Source organism: Rattus norvegicus, chromosome 4 (assembly GCF_021556685.1).
Source record: "Rattus norvegicus strain SHRSP/BbbUtx chromosome 4, alternate assembly SHRSP_T2T, whole genome shotgun sequence".
NCBI classification, from domain to species: Eukaryota; Metazoa; Chordata; class Mammalia; order Rodentia; family Muridae; genus Rattus; species Rattus norvegicus.
In genome coordinates this window covers 15,137,671-15,152,024 of record NC_141537.1, presented here as the reverse complement: position 1 = coordinate 15,152,024, position 14,354 = coordinate 15,137,671, and the positions used below count along the sequence as shown (strand labels likewise).

The following is a 14,354-nucleotide window of genomic DNA, read 5'->3' as shown; positions in this document are numbered from 1 at the left end:
ATTACATAGTTCTTCAAATTACTTTCATTCAAAAAATAAAACAAGTTTACACTTGTTTATAATTCAAATTATAATTGAAAAATTATGTTTCCCAAGGTGACTTGTGTTGACACATGGCTAAGTTTAATTACATTGCTATCAACTGTTTATTACAAGCTTTGACTTATGTTTGTGCTGCCCAACACTGCAGCAAAACACCCAGCAGGAAGAGACACAAGGAAGCCTGACTCCGGCTCACGGTTCAGTTGTGGTACAGTCTGTCATGCCAGGAGGGCACGGCTCCAGGAAGGTCTTGGTGTGCGGCACCAATGTGAAGGCAGAACAGGGAAATGCCAATGTTGGGCTGGCTTTGTCCTATTGATGCAGTCAGGATCTTACCTATATTTAGGAGGGTGGTCCTTCCCTCAGATTAAGAGGCACCAAATACCCGATGTATTTTCCTGGGTGACTGAAACCCTGCTAAGCTGATAGTGAAGAGGAACCATCACAGCTCGCCATCTTCATTCACTGTTTTCTTCCCAATTTGGGTTTTTTGAGACAGGGTTTCTGTGTGGACCAGGCCATCCAGGAACTCACTATGTAGACCAGGCTGTCCTTGAACTTAGAGATACACCTGACCTTGCCACTCCCACGTCCCGGCCTCAGGCTTTACCGTCAGAGTGGTGCACATTCATGTTTCCGGTGTCCAGTATCTACAATGTCACTGAGGTGGAAGACAGGGACCAGCTCATGGCCCCTTCACTTACCAGACAGTGGCCAGCCCTGCAAAGCACCTGTGCCGATCTGCACCCTGCTTCATGGCCCCTTTAACCTTGTCAGTGCTGAGCATGTCTAAAAATGCTTACGTATCGACTTACTTAAGACAGGCTCTCTATCACGCAGCTCTGATGCCCTGTGACGCACTCTGTAGACCAGGCCTGCTGGGATTAAGGTGTGACCACTGCGCTCGATGTTTGGAGTCTGACTCTCAGCAGTGGTGTCTCCTGGCTCTGATGTGCATTTGCCTGAGCACTAACTGGGAAAGTCTATCTACTGTTATTTAAATTTTCGTTTATTTTAAAGGCAGGATCTCACTGGATACCCACCCAGCCCTGTCTCCCAAGTGTGGGTATAAAAGGTAGGTGCCAGTAGACTCAGCAATTTCTGCTATCTTAACATTTCATTCTTATTACACATTAACTAGTTCAAATCTGACCAAAACTGACAGACAAATGAACAAAATGTGTGTGTGTGTGTGGGGGGGGGGGTACTATGTCATGGCTGAGGTTCTCAGGTAACTGCTCTTGATTAGATTAAGGAAACTGTCTTCTATCTGTAGGTTTTAAGGATGTTTGCTTTTCTTGACATCATTTGATAAGAAGTTAGCTAGAAGAAAGTGAGTAGACAGGGTAAGGCTCTATGAATGAGTGTGGGGTGGGCCTGTGCGTAGAGGGAGGCACCTGCACTTACCTGTGCAGAGGCCAGGGCAGCCCTCAGGGCAGACTCTGCTTTAAGAGCATGGGTCTCTCACTTGCTCTGAGCTTGGCTGGTCGGCTGGTCAGCCTCAGCACCCGTCTCTGCACTGCCGTGCACCACCATACCTGCTTCTTTTCTTATTTTAAACACCAAGACTGAGTACAGTGAAAAGACTCACAAAGGAAGATGAGGGGTTCTGTTAGCGGATGGGCATCAGAGCACTCAATACAGTCCCTGACAACACCTTAAACGTGCTCATCTAAATGAGGAGCACATTAAAGGCTCAGACTAAAGTTTGTAAGCTTAATATAAAAAAGTCATCTATACCATTTGTTTTCACATTAATTATATAGTAAGGAATAATACGTTGACTGTATTTGGTTTGTAATGACACTGGAATTCGGCCTCTTTGAAGTGTTTTCAATGAGGCTAATGGAAATTTATATACATGACTCGTCACATTCCTACTAGGTAATGTGACTAGGGTTCCAAGGAATACAAACTTGATACTCAGGGGACATGGAATTTTGAATCATAATCTGGAAGGCAGAGATCAGGGCAGGTGTATATGCATCTGAATAGGACCAAAGACTAGTGCATCAAAACCACAAATCTGATCCACAGAACTCCACCTACTAACTCAGGAACACGTGTGTAAAAGACGAGAGATACAACCACAACATAAACACCGAGACTGTAATATTCTAATGAAGCCAGCCAGAGGCCACCACATTAAAATAAAGATGCCTTATAAGTATTAATTATTAAATGTAAACGCTTTTGTCACCTCTGAAGATCTGTACACACATTCAAAGGAGATGGTCTGACAGTCCCAACAATGCAGCACTGTAAACTGACCTGATGGAAAGGGTCGTCTCTATATTCTTTTTTCCCACATGGATTTATCTGAGGATTTCCCACATCTGTCTCACTGGTACAGGAGGAGCGGCATTCTGCACAATGTAACAAGTCTTCCCATAATACATCTTCAGTTTCAGATTCTGGCCTTGTGCTCTCAGAATCCTGTCTGGAACTTGAACAGCGAGAGCTGCAACTAGTACCCGATTTAGGGGCATCCTGAAATCAAGATATTCTTTGACATTAATACAATTTATGTATTCTTTCCAACTCAAAGGCTTTTATCAGAACCGTATACTGCTACACCAAACATACTGTCACGGGACAGTAGAAGAGACATCAAAACATGAAAGTACAGGTTAATTTTTAGGACTAAAGATGATGCCCTCTCATTTGATTTTTACATTTCAGGTCAGATGTTACTCTGCACGCAAAAAGGATGCCTGTTTTCTCTTAAAATTTACATAAAGTTCAGAATTCAAGTAGACAGAGAGTAGTCCATGCTCATATGGTATAGATTTCCAATATTTCCTGCTTAACCCCAGGCCTCCAACACTCTACCATGAAGCAATGTCCTCAGCCCCTGGCTTGCTGAGAGAATGTTCACTCATGTAGCTCCAACTGGCTTCGGGTGTACAATACAGCCCAGGTTAGCTTCAAAAGTACAGTTTACCTGCCTACACTTTGTGAGTACGAGGATTAGAGATGTGTGCCAGCAAGCCTGACTTATTTCACTGGAGCTAATTTGCATATATATCTGCAAAAATAGATTTCATCATATTACTGCCTTTCTCAAGGCTTAAACATGGCACTCAAAACCAGGAAGACAATCCTTACCTTGTGCTTCCAAGATAACCTATGGTACACAAGCAGAGAGCTAAACTGCACAGGTAAAAGGACCTACCAAATACATTTTCATAATCCGTTCCAGCACTTTATTCCGCTGGAAGTGTCCTCTCAAAACTTACCATCTGGTGGGCCTAGAAACCTGTGCCATGTTCAGATTTAGTGTATATCCAAGATGTCACCCAAGGGGCTGGGGATTTGGCTCAGTGGTAGAGCGCTTACCTAGGAAGCGCAAGGTCCTGGGTTCGGTCCCCAACCCCGGAAAAAAAAAAAAAAAGATGTCACCCAAGTAATTATTTTGGGTGTTGTTCTTTTCTCTTCTGTTCCTCCTCCCTCTTTCTCTTTCTCTAAATGAGACGGGACCTTTTATATAGCCCAGGCTGGCCTTGAACTCCTATGCCCATCTCGTCCCAGCCTCCCAAATGCTAGTATCACCATGCCCGGAAACAGGCAATTTCTAGTGCCTGATTTTATTCTCATTTTTAGTTTATAAAATAAACATGAATAAAACTGATTTAATGTAAAAGTAAAAAAGAAAGGTGACTGAATAAAGACAGAAGGCTGTCCTTACAACCAGATCAAATTTTACATTTGTTATTAGTTGTCCTCTGCCTCGAAGGACTGTTCATTTGACTACTGAAAAAAGTACAGCCTGGAAAGATGGCTCAGCAGCCACATGTTCTTCCGGAGGACTTGGGGTCAATTTTGAGCGCCCTCAGAGAGGGTCACGTGTCTGTAGCTCTGGTCCAAAACACCTGATGCCCTTGTCTGGCCTCCACAGGCACAGTGGTGATGCATTCATATACTGAGGGAGAACACCCAGACACATAGAATAAGCATTAAAAGGAGACATTGTTATTCATGCCTCTGTTAAACGCAGACTGGCCCACACCTAAAAGCCTTCTCCTTCCTTATAGATTAGCTTTCCCAAATCAACTACCCTTCTGCTCCTCTAACCACAATCTTCCAGCATGGCTTCCAAAGTGACTCCATCAGGTTTCAACTCACTCTCCAGCACACTCCGTGCGCACAGCTTTTCTCTGATGAACCTGCACTGCTCCCTGGCTCCAATCACAACTGTCTTGGCTGCTCTGCCCTTTGATTACCTTCCTACACCACAGCATTAATCCTGCCTTTCTTTAGAGAGATGTGGATAGTTTATATACCTTGACGCCTTCTATCTAGAATAATTACATCATCACTAAAGTGAGCTATAGGACATTTTTTTCATCTAGTTTCTAGATCAATAATTCTCTTAGCTGTTCATGCAACAGTCTCACATACTTGAATCACAAAAGACAGAAACAAGCAGTACTTTTTTGTTTATTATCCTTACTACAGATAATACAATACTTTGAATGAAATGTACTATTTATGATCTATTAAATGCAGACCTACTATTAATGGGATTAATATACTGATATCTATTAGTAGAAGGGAAGATGAATAAGAGGCAATTTATTTTTAAAGAAATGAACAGGAAAATGAACTTAACAGAGCACAAACTACCTGCTGACTGGTTTTCACAGTGCGGTAAAGTAATATGTAGTCTGCTCCAGGAGAAAAGACAAGAAAGTCTTACCCAAATGCTGGACCCTACAGGACACAATACCAGATGGTCCAATAGTGGCACAGCTGTTACGGGAGTAAGCAACTGCTTTGAGCTTCCACAGAGGGAGTCATGCTTGTTACTATAAAACTGGTCAAAAGCCCATGGTTTGGGAGGCTCTGGGGAAAATCTACTACTGTTGTTTTGTTAAATGTTTATATTGTTAAATGGCTTTCTAAGTATTAGTCAAATGCTGAGAATAAACGACTGCTGGATGCTCAGTCCTAAATGGAACATCTATGTAGTAACCCCCAACCTCCAGGCTCAGGGGAAGTCATAGACGAGGAGGTAGAAAGACTGTCAGGGCTGGAGAGCTAGGAAGAGGGCTATGAAATGCCACTGTCATGTAGCACAACCTGGCTGTTGTACTCAAGAACTCAAGAGCAACTATGGCTCACCTTTACCATAAATGCTAAGCCAATATTGCAGCCTGGGTCAGGAGGAGCTCACAAGGCCCCAACCCTAGTTAAAGAACTCTATTAGCATCTGCAGGCTGCTAGGAAAAGAAGGTCAGTTTTCTTTCTGTTGTGGCTCCTTAGTGCCCATGCTCCAGTGGATGACCCATGTGGGTATGGACAATAATAATTTTTTTGATTATTTGTTTTGTTTTGTTTTTTAAGGGACAGGAAGGTAGGAAAGGAGCCTGACAAAGGAGACGAGGCAAGAGAAGGAAAAGAGATGAGTGGATATGATAAAGATATTTTTGCACATGTACATGAAATTGTCAGAATAAATACAAATATTCCTTAAATAGCACAATGTAAAATATAGAAAGTCAGGGTAAAAAAAAAAACAGTCTGTTTTTTAAAAAAAAAATTCCCAAAGAATTTCAGATAGTACTAAGTATTAAGAGCCCAAGCAGTTTTCATTTTAAGAGGTTTTTTTTTAGTGTTTGAGATAAGAGCCCAGCTGTCCTAGAGCTGGCTTTGTAGACCAGGTTGGCCTTGAACTCAGAGAGATTTCCAGCCTCTACCTCCTGAGTGCGGAGATTAAAGGCTGGCAGCACACTGCCCAGCTGTTAGATGTTTCCGTACAGTTCTCCAAATCCTATTTTAATCATATGAGTGCTTTGCCTTTACATGTGTCTATGCCGTGTGCATGTCTGCTGCATGCAGGTCAGAAGGGGTGGGCCAGATCCCCGGGAGCTAGAGTTACGGATGGTTGTGAGTCACCATATGGGGTATTAGAAATCAAGCTTCGGTTCTCTAGAATAGCAACCAGTGTTCTAACTGCCGAGCCATTTCTCCAACCCATTTCAAACATTTAACAAAGGTAGTTTATTATCTAATAGGAAGTCTTGATATAGATTTTCTAGTCATATATTAAAATTAAGTGACAAATTAAGAGGTATTATTTTTAATTAAAACTAATGGGTAGGTTTATGAGTAAGGAAGCATTTATAATTCTAGCTATATCCTGCCAAAAAATATTTTACAATTATTACATTACAAATAGAAACTCCAAAATAATTACCGATGGTCTTTACATTTAAAATCAAATTTAATCTAACAACTCTTTAGTCTAAAAATAAAAAAATATTGTAATTAACAAACAAACAAACAAACAAACAAAAAACAGTTCAATCTAACCCTGGCCTTTGAAAACAGTTTTGCCTCCCTAAAGTAGATACATAAACTGGGCCTCAAAAAAGTTTGGGAAAAAAAAGTTCTCAAAGTCATTTAAATAGTCTGATTCCAAACCCACAGGTTCTTAATTAAGATCTCCATCACACGCTTTCTTCATTTAATGATAATCTAATCTACTAAAGTAAATGGACAATATTTGAAGAAAAAAAGAGATAGAATTAAGTAGGCAGAATAGAAGAAACAGGACATAGAGTCCACTCTCTAGGATACATTCTGTCTTTTAGGTAACCAAGTAATTCCACAAGTCTCTTCCTAAAGAGCAGAACTTGCTGGAGCCAGTACTCAGTGCACAGTGGACAAGAGCAAAGACCAGGGAGGAAAGGACATAGGATGGACATAGAATGGCAGGGTTCCCACACGAACTCAGGGAGAGGCCTCACATGGAGGACAAGGACCACAGTACCTCAGGTACTGACACACTAATTTCTCCAACATTCAAACAACTTCTCTCTATGATCACTGAAATTATTCTACAACAGGAAAGTAAATTCAAAATGTTTTCTTCAGGCGACATTCAGGTCACCTGAAAAGACCTTGACATCTCAGAGAGATTTATTGTCATTTTGTATGTTTCCTACAATAAACAGGAACTAGAATCTAGTCGTTTCAAAGAAAGTGTTGGTTTATTTTTATTTTATGTGACTTTTCTTCTGAAGTGGTAATTGCGCAAGGTGATAAATACACTAATTGTGTTGCGTTTAAGTCTACCCTAATGTTGTCTGAGGGGAGGAAGGCTTATTCTTAAAGAAGAAAAACAAAACAAAACCCAAAGTCCTTTGGAGAGTTTGGTATTTGAAGAGTCCAGTGATTATAAATAAAGTGCCAACAATCATACATATCTACCTCAACCGCTTCTTCTAGAACGGTGGTTCTCAACGTCCCAACACTGCAACCTTTTCACACACACGGTTCCTCATGCTGGAGTGGCCCCAACCATAGGATTATTTTGTTGTTACTTCATAATTGTAATTTTGCTACTGTTATAAATCATAATATAAATCTCAGACATGCAGGCTATCTAATATGAACCCCCAAATGGGTCACAACCCACAGACTGAGAGCCACTGTTCTAAAGGTTTTGTTCTCTTTTAGAACACGGCCTTTAAAGTTGGCTCTGTTTCTAAGGTCAAATCTGAGGGAGCTGAATGCAACTATTTAAACATCATTTATTTTAAAGCCTTTGTAAATGAATCTAAGAAGATTAATTTTTATGTAATGTTTACTGTCAATGTTAAATAAGTTAAATTGTTTCTTTTTTTTTTCTTTTAAGATTTATTCATTTATTTTATATATAAGTACACTGTAGCTATCTTCAGATACACCAGAAGAGGGCATTGGATCTCTTTACAGATGGTTGTGAGCCACCATGTGGTTGCTGGGAATTGAACTCAGGACCTCTGGAAGAGCAGTCGCTGCTCTTAACCGCTGAGCCATCTCTCCAGCCCCCAAATTGTTTCTTTTTAAAAAAAACTGTTTTGATTTTATGTGTATGGATGTTTCCCTGGATGTAGATGCATTTACATTGTGTGCACACTGCCCAAGGAGTTCAGAAGTTGTCCAATCCCTGAACTGGAGTCAGGATGGCTGTGAATCATCATGTGGGGGCTGAGAACTGAACCCAGGTCCTCTGCAGGACCAACAAGTGCTCTTAACCATGGAGCCCTCACTCTAGCTACGCTTAAAATGTTTCTCAAGCAATATTTATTTAAAATCTAAGTCTAGGAGAACGATATCCTGCTCTTCAAAAATCTCAGTAATTAAAACTTGCTGTGCAAAGAGCAAAGATCACAGAGGCAAAAATCCCTCCAAAGTCAGATAACTATGCAGGAGACGTGTCAAGGCCCTCTACCTTGCTTTCAGTGCCAAAAAACTTCTGACTGCATAACATAAGATTTGGATGTCCCAGGCTTGGTTATTTGATTTAAAAGCAGGATGTGGGTCCCCAAGCAGTAAGCTGGTGTACTGTCTTAGTGTGTCTAATGCAGTCTCTGGGGGAAAGACAACCACAGCCCAAGCAAACACTAAGAGAGGACCATGTGAAAGTAACTGTCCTCACAACCTGAAGACTCATATTCTACCCCAATAACACTTGATTTTTTTCCTAAGGACAACTCAAAATCATCCAGAAAAAGAAAATTTGTGTATTTTGAAAAGACTAAGGGTAATGTGAGGGGACAAGAAGTGACACTGGCACATCTTAGGGAAGTGAACACTAAATAGAATGACATTATTTTTCTGTCTAAATTGTTTTAAGTCTAGAGGTGTCAGAAAATTGGGAAAAAGTCTGAGAAAACCAATAAGCAAAGAAACAAATTTATAAAAAAAAGAAAAACTGGAATCAAAGAAGAAAATTTCTCAATGTTGTACTGTGGGGAAGTTAGGAACCAGCAGTAGCATCACGAGAGAAGTTAGCTGGAAAATAACTTCACTATAATGAACTATGGAAAGACCGAAACAGAAGCTGGCAGACTGTCCCAGCTGGTAAGGTCACTCTGCGGCAAGCCTGATAATATCTTGACAGCCTGGAGCTCACCTGGTGGGAAGATAAACTACCACAAGTTGTTCTCTGAGCTCCGCATGTACAGAAGCGGCACTGCTCCTAAGCCAGTACACAAGGAACGGTAAAGAAGTACTAAGTGAATGACTCTTACTAGATACTGCAAAAAACGAATGTGCACGGATAGCTATTGATCAGTGGATCAGTGCTACATTATCCATCAGGACTGTGAAACAGAGCTGGTATTTGGAAGGCAGAGGTAGATGAATCTGGGTAGGGCTAGCCTATAACAAGTTTCAGGATAGTTAACAGAACATAGTGAGAATCTTTCTCAAATAATAATAATAATAATAATAATAATAATAATAAATAGTAAAATAATAATCTATTGATAATGGTGGGAAATATTTCAATAATAACATGCAATTGTTGAAAGTAATATAACACAGGCATATGTGCATTTAAGTAAGGTCAAACTGTATACCTCATTTGCGTAATGCTTTTTATAATGGTGTGGCTTTCTATTTCGAAGACCGCTTTCGGAAGTTCTGTCCCCATGACAGCGTGATGGGTATCCTGTTTCAGGACCCTCCTCACTGGATACTTCATCAGAGACATTTGTTATCTTTCTTTGGGCATCCTAGTTGGGAATAGAAAAAGAGAACGGTAAGTAACATCTGATTGATATTTGAGCTTTACAATGGCAATTATTAAAAATTAGACAAATAAATATATACCTCTATACCTTCAAAATATCTTCAAATGCCACCAAGAATCTGATTAGGGCTACCTAATTTTCAGCAAAAATGTCTTGAAGTTAGTGATTATACTCTTCAATATATATTTTCTTTTTAAAATTCAAGTAATTCACCAAATACTATTCTGTAACATATTGTTCAGAAAAGAATCTGAAACATCTTACAGAAATAAGAAATATGAATAATACACAAATGTAACAGACCATCTGAAAGAAGCTGAAAGACCTGAGAAAATACTACAGCATTTTATAAAGTTAAATGGTCATCAATTATAAGCTCCATCACTGATTTAGAAATAGTATGAGACAGCAATGAAGAGTTGAACATGTGTGCATTTCTCATACATTATGCATAAATCAACTGTAAGAGACCCAGATTTTAGATATTCTGAACCTGATCAAGAGATGTAAGCTCTACTGATAGTTTTTGCACAAACCTCAGTAGGTAATATGTACCTGAAAATGTATGTGTGAAAGATATGACCCACGTTATGTTCATAGTATCAGACAGCTGATGCTTGAGTAGTAAACTACAGCCAGACTTAGGACTTACAGCTGATACTACAAAATGTAAGTACATACATTATTAAAAGAGTTTTCAGAAAATCTCTCCATCTCCTTCAATACAAGAATGCCCATGCTCATATTCCTAAATGCAACCTCTTGTAACTTGACCACACTTTAGGAAATTGGTAAGCACAGTATTGTGTTGCACATTTCATACACACTTACAGTTTTCACATACACTTGCTTCTGGTGATGTCCCTCTCTGCTCCTCCTGTCAGCTCTCTGTCCTATGCTTTGCTTGTTCCCTTTCTAGAGTAACTTGTCCCTGCACTTGCACACATCAAGTATGCATCTTACTCCCCTGCCCCATGAAAGGTTTGCTTTCCCCTCTCAGTTGGTACTTTCTACGCAGTCACTCCTACATAAATGTACAAATATACAAATTAGACCCTAGGATTCCCACAAGAAGGTAAATGCAACTGGAAAAATAGATAACAGATAAAATAGATTTAAAAAAAGACATGCAGCGTTTGTCTTTTTGAGCCTGGGTTACCTTACTCAGTACATTTCCAGTTCTACCCAGTTTCCTTTCTTCACTGCTGAATAAAATTCCATAGTGTATACACACACACGCACGCACGCACGCATGCACAGAAGCAAATAAATTATACACATAAAACAATATAAATCAAACTATCCATACATTTTAAAACTGTTTGTAAAAGGTTTACTGAGGTGTCTATAGCTGTACAGGTTTGTTTCCAGGGTTTGTATTATGCTCCATTGGTCTACATGTCTACTTTCGTGGAAGCAGCGTGCGGGCTTTTTCACTATGGCTGTGTGGTATAGTTTGAGGCCAGGTGACACGATGCCTATAGCAATATTGTTCTATTAGGATGGCTTTGGCTACCTATGTTCTTTTGCATTTCCCTATGAATTTAGGATCCACATCCCCTTCCCCCCAGTTCCTAAGGATTGCATTAAGCATAGATTATTTTTGTAGTCACAATATTTAATTGTGAGCATAAATCTTTCCTTTGCTTGGTGTCCTCCTCAGGTTTTTTGTAAGAATCTTGTTTTCACTGCAGAAACTATTATGATTGGGATATTCTAATTTCTTTCTCATCAAGTTTATTCCCAGTGTACATAAAAGTCACATTGTATACTAACTTTGTATCTTGCAACTTACTCTAAGTGTTTATCCTATACAAAGGTTTTCAGATTGGAGGTCATGGTGTCTTTTAAATAGACTCATGCCATCTTCAAATAAGGATGAATTTAACTTTTCCTTTCAAACGCTAATCCCTTTTATCTCCTTCTCTTGTCTCACTGTTGTAACTAAGACTTCAAACATTACACTGAGTAACAGTGGAGTGGAAACCTTGTCTCACTCCAATAACATGCTTCAAAAATGAGAAAACCCACCTAAAATCTGTATGGAACTGTGAAAGATCCTGAATAGCGATCTTGAACTAAAAGAACAAAGACTTCACAAAAGTGCTAACAACATACAGATTGAGACTGCTGCAAATCAACTAATTACTGACAGATGACGAGACAACTAATTATGCAGTCCACAAAGACAACAATGTTTTGTCTTGTGAGGCAGAAGAAACAGAACTGGTAATAAGTCACACTCACAGTGTGAGTCTTTCTGCATCAGACTTACTTCATAGACTTTAGAGCTATACTGTATTATTACATAGTATGATGTGTGTGTGTGTGTGTGTGTGTGTGTGTGTGTGTGTGTGTGTGTGTGTGTGTGAGGGGGGGGGAGGGAGAGAGAAAGACAGAGACAGAGACAGACAGACAGACAGACAGACAGACAGGGAAGTAGTTCCCAGAGTCTAGAGGAGAAGGAGGGGATGAATGGGCAATACCTAAGGAACACAGGAGTACATGTGCCTAGGAAGAATAACCTATTTTCTGGAATTATGGTTGACAAATTACTGCACATTTAAACACAGAAAAGGAAAAAGGTTTTTCAGTGTTGCCAGCATACGTTAACACCTGTAATTAATAATCAATTTGGAATGTACTGAGTTACACTTGCAGTCATGTTTAGTCACATCGCCCTGATCTTCAACGTCCTCACTATTATTCACGGAAGGTCAGAGAATCAATCCTAGAGACAACATTTGCTTTGAGAGCAGCTATTCCTCCATCAGTCCACGCTAGCAGATACAGACTCAAACAGACTCTGGCAACAGCACTGACTTTGGCAGGAACACTCCTCGGCGTTCGTGTGGCCCAGGCGGTGTCTTCTGGCCGAATGGTTTCACACTGAGGCTCATGGTCCTGTGCTCCATCCTCGCTGCTTTTTACAGTCCTCTTCCCATCCAGGGACACATAGCCATTGTCAGTCTCAGTTGACTTATCAATGGAATTCTTTGTCTTCTTTGACCTAAACCCAAGAATGTTTAGAAATATGTTAATGTGCACTTAGCTCACTCTGGATGGGTTGATAGAAATTATAACATAAAGCAAAAATTTTCAGATTTTTAAGGGCTACCCTTATGTTTTACAGTAAATGAAAAATACTATCCGATAAAATGACCATTCAAATTAAAATCCTAGTTCAACTGGTAGGTTTTAAGGTCTTCCAATTCACAAAGAAAAGCCAACTTTACAGAATAATTCTCAGTCCTGATCACCTGGCCCGGGGAAAGTGTCTAGAATAAAACTTTTGCCCAATTTCTGAGGGTCAATGTATTTTACGCTTTTATTTTAAAAAGAGTAGCTTTGAAGTCTCATCAGATAAGTTATAATTAATGACTTAACACTATCTCCAATACTTTACCTTTGGTATATACACACAGAAGATCTTTGATAAGTCCCTTTTAATATATAATAAAAACATCAAGACTTTTTGAAGCACAAAGTATGGGAAAAGAAAAACAGAATAAAGTTATAAATCTGGCAAAAGTAAAAATGAAGAACATAAAATTAAGAAGTTAACTCTTTCTCACACCAAAAAAATTGCTTTAAAAAGTAATTGATGGTCATGTTTATTGGAGCCTATAAGGCCAGAATTAAAGGATACTGATTTATAGGAATAAAATATTTCTAAAATACAATGTGGGAAATAGTCATTTTTTTAACAAGCAAATGTCTGAGGAATCTTAAAAGACTGCAACTACTGAAAGTGGTTTCCAACAGAAACCTTTAGTAAAAATAAGGTGTGTTCAATGTGGAGTGAAGTTTTTATAAAATACAATTTAAACGTATTTTTATTCAAATAACACCCTTTGAGTTTTTCTAGAGCATATTTTGTAAGAAAAAAATTAAGATAGTGCTTCATCTAGATAGGCTTTCAATGCACTCTACTCTAAATCCTAGTGACTCGGTTCTATGGGAATCTGCTTCAGAACTGAGCAGAAGGTGGGCGAAAGGACACGAGGGATGGGAAAGGGAGAGAGACTGGATGGAGAGGCTACAAAGGCGGATGGAAGTAAGAGGCAGGATAAAGAACCTACTCAGTCATAGTACCCCGATATGCTAAATACTGAGGATTCAGTGAGGCTTAGAACTTACCTATTCTAATGCTGATTTTAGAATGAAGAAATAACACAAGGAGGTTACAGGTGAAATAGCACAGTTAGTATGAAGCCAATTACAATACAACAATAGTCTTAAACATGAGATCATTTATAGTCTCCACAATTCTTCCAACCGCCCCCTCTTTTTGGAAACCACCCACTAGGAGTTTGTCAAGACACAGGAAGTTTCTGTCATATACAAAGAAGCCCCTCTCCTTCCTGCTCTTCTGCAGAACTAACAGAACCAGGCAGGCCACATTCCGTTACACTCCATACAGTTCTAGTACTTCATATTCAGAGCACATATCCAAAGAGTTACAAGACGGGGAAGCTCAATCTCCTAATGTTTTCCTTGCATGTGATCCCTGTGATGAAAAAATCCAAGAGAACATGGGCCTCGGATTAAAGATAATCAAAGATAACCAGAAAGTGTGCCATGGAGATAGGGAATGGGAAAACCAAAATTACGGAAGAGCACAAAGGTGCCCTGTTACCACCTAGGGAAGAATATTAGGGTATCAACAATTCCTTTTATTTGTCTTTTACATAATGTAATATGCAGATGTGGATTTAAACGGTAAATTACCTTGAAATAAATAAATTCACACTATGCTGGAGAGAAATTAGAAGGCTAATGGAA

At 39.5% G+C, this 14,354-nt stretch overlaps 1 protein-coding gene across 19 annotated transcripts in view; it reads right to left on the bottom strand.

Moving 5' to 3' along the window:
- The window catches only part of Phtf2 (putative homeodomain transcription factor 2), a 113,922-nt gene that overhangs the window by 22,605 nt on the left and 76,963 nt on the right, over window positions 1-14,354 (bottom strand). For 8 of the 19 annotated variants that reach the window (XM_087656417.1, XM_087656418.1, XM_087656416.1 and 5 more), the window contains 3 exon segments: window positions 12,393-12,579; window positions 9,396-9,551; window positions 2,314-2,532 (listed from right to left, as the gene is read on the bottom strand). In XM_087656417.1, coding sequence (XP_087512543.1) covers window positions 2,314-2,532; window positions 9,396-9,551; window positions 12,393-12,579 — 562 coding nt within the window. 19 annotated transcript variants of the gene reach the window in all.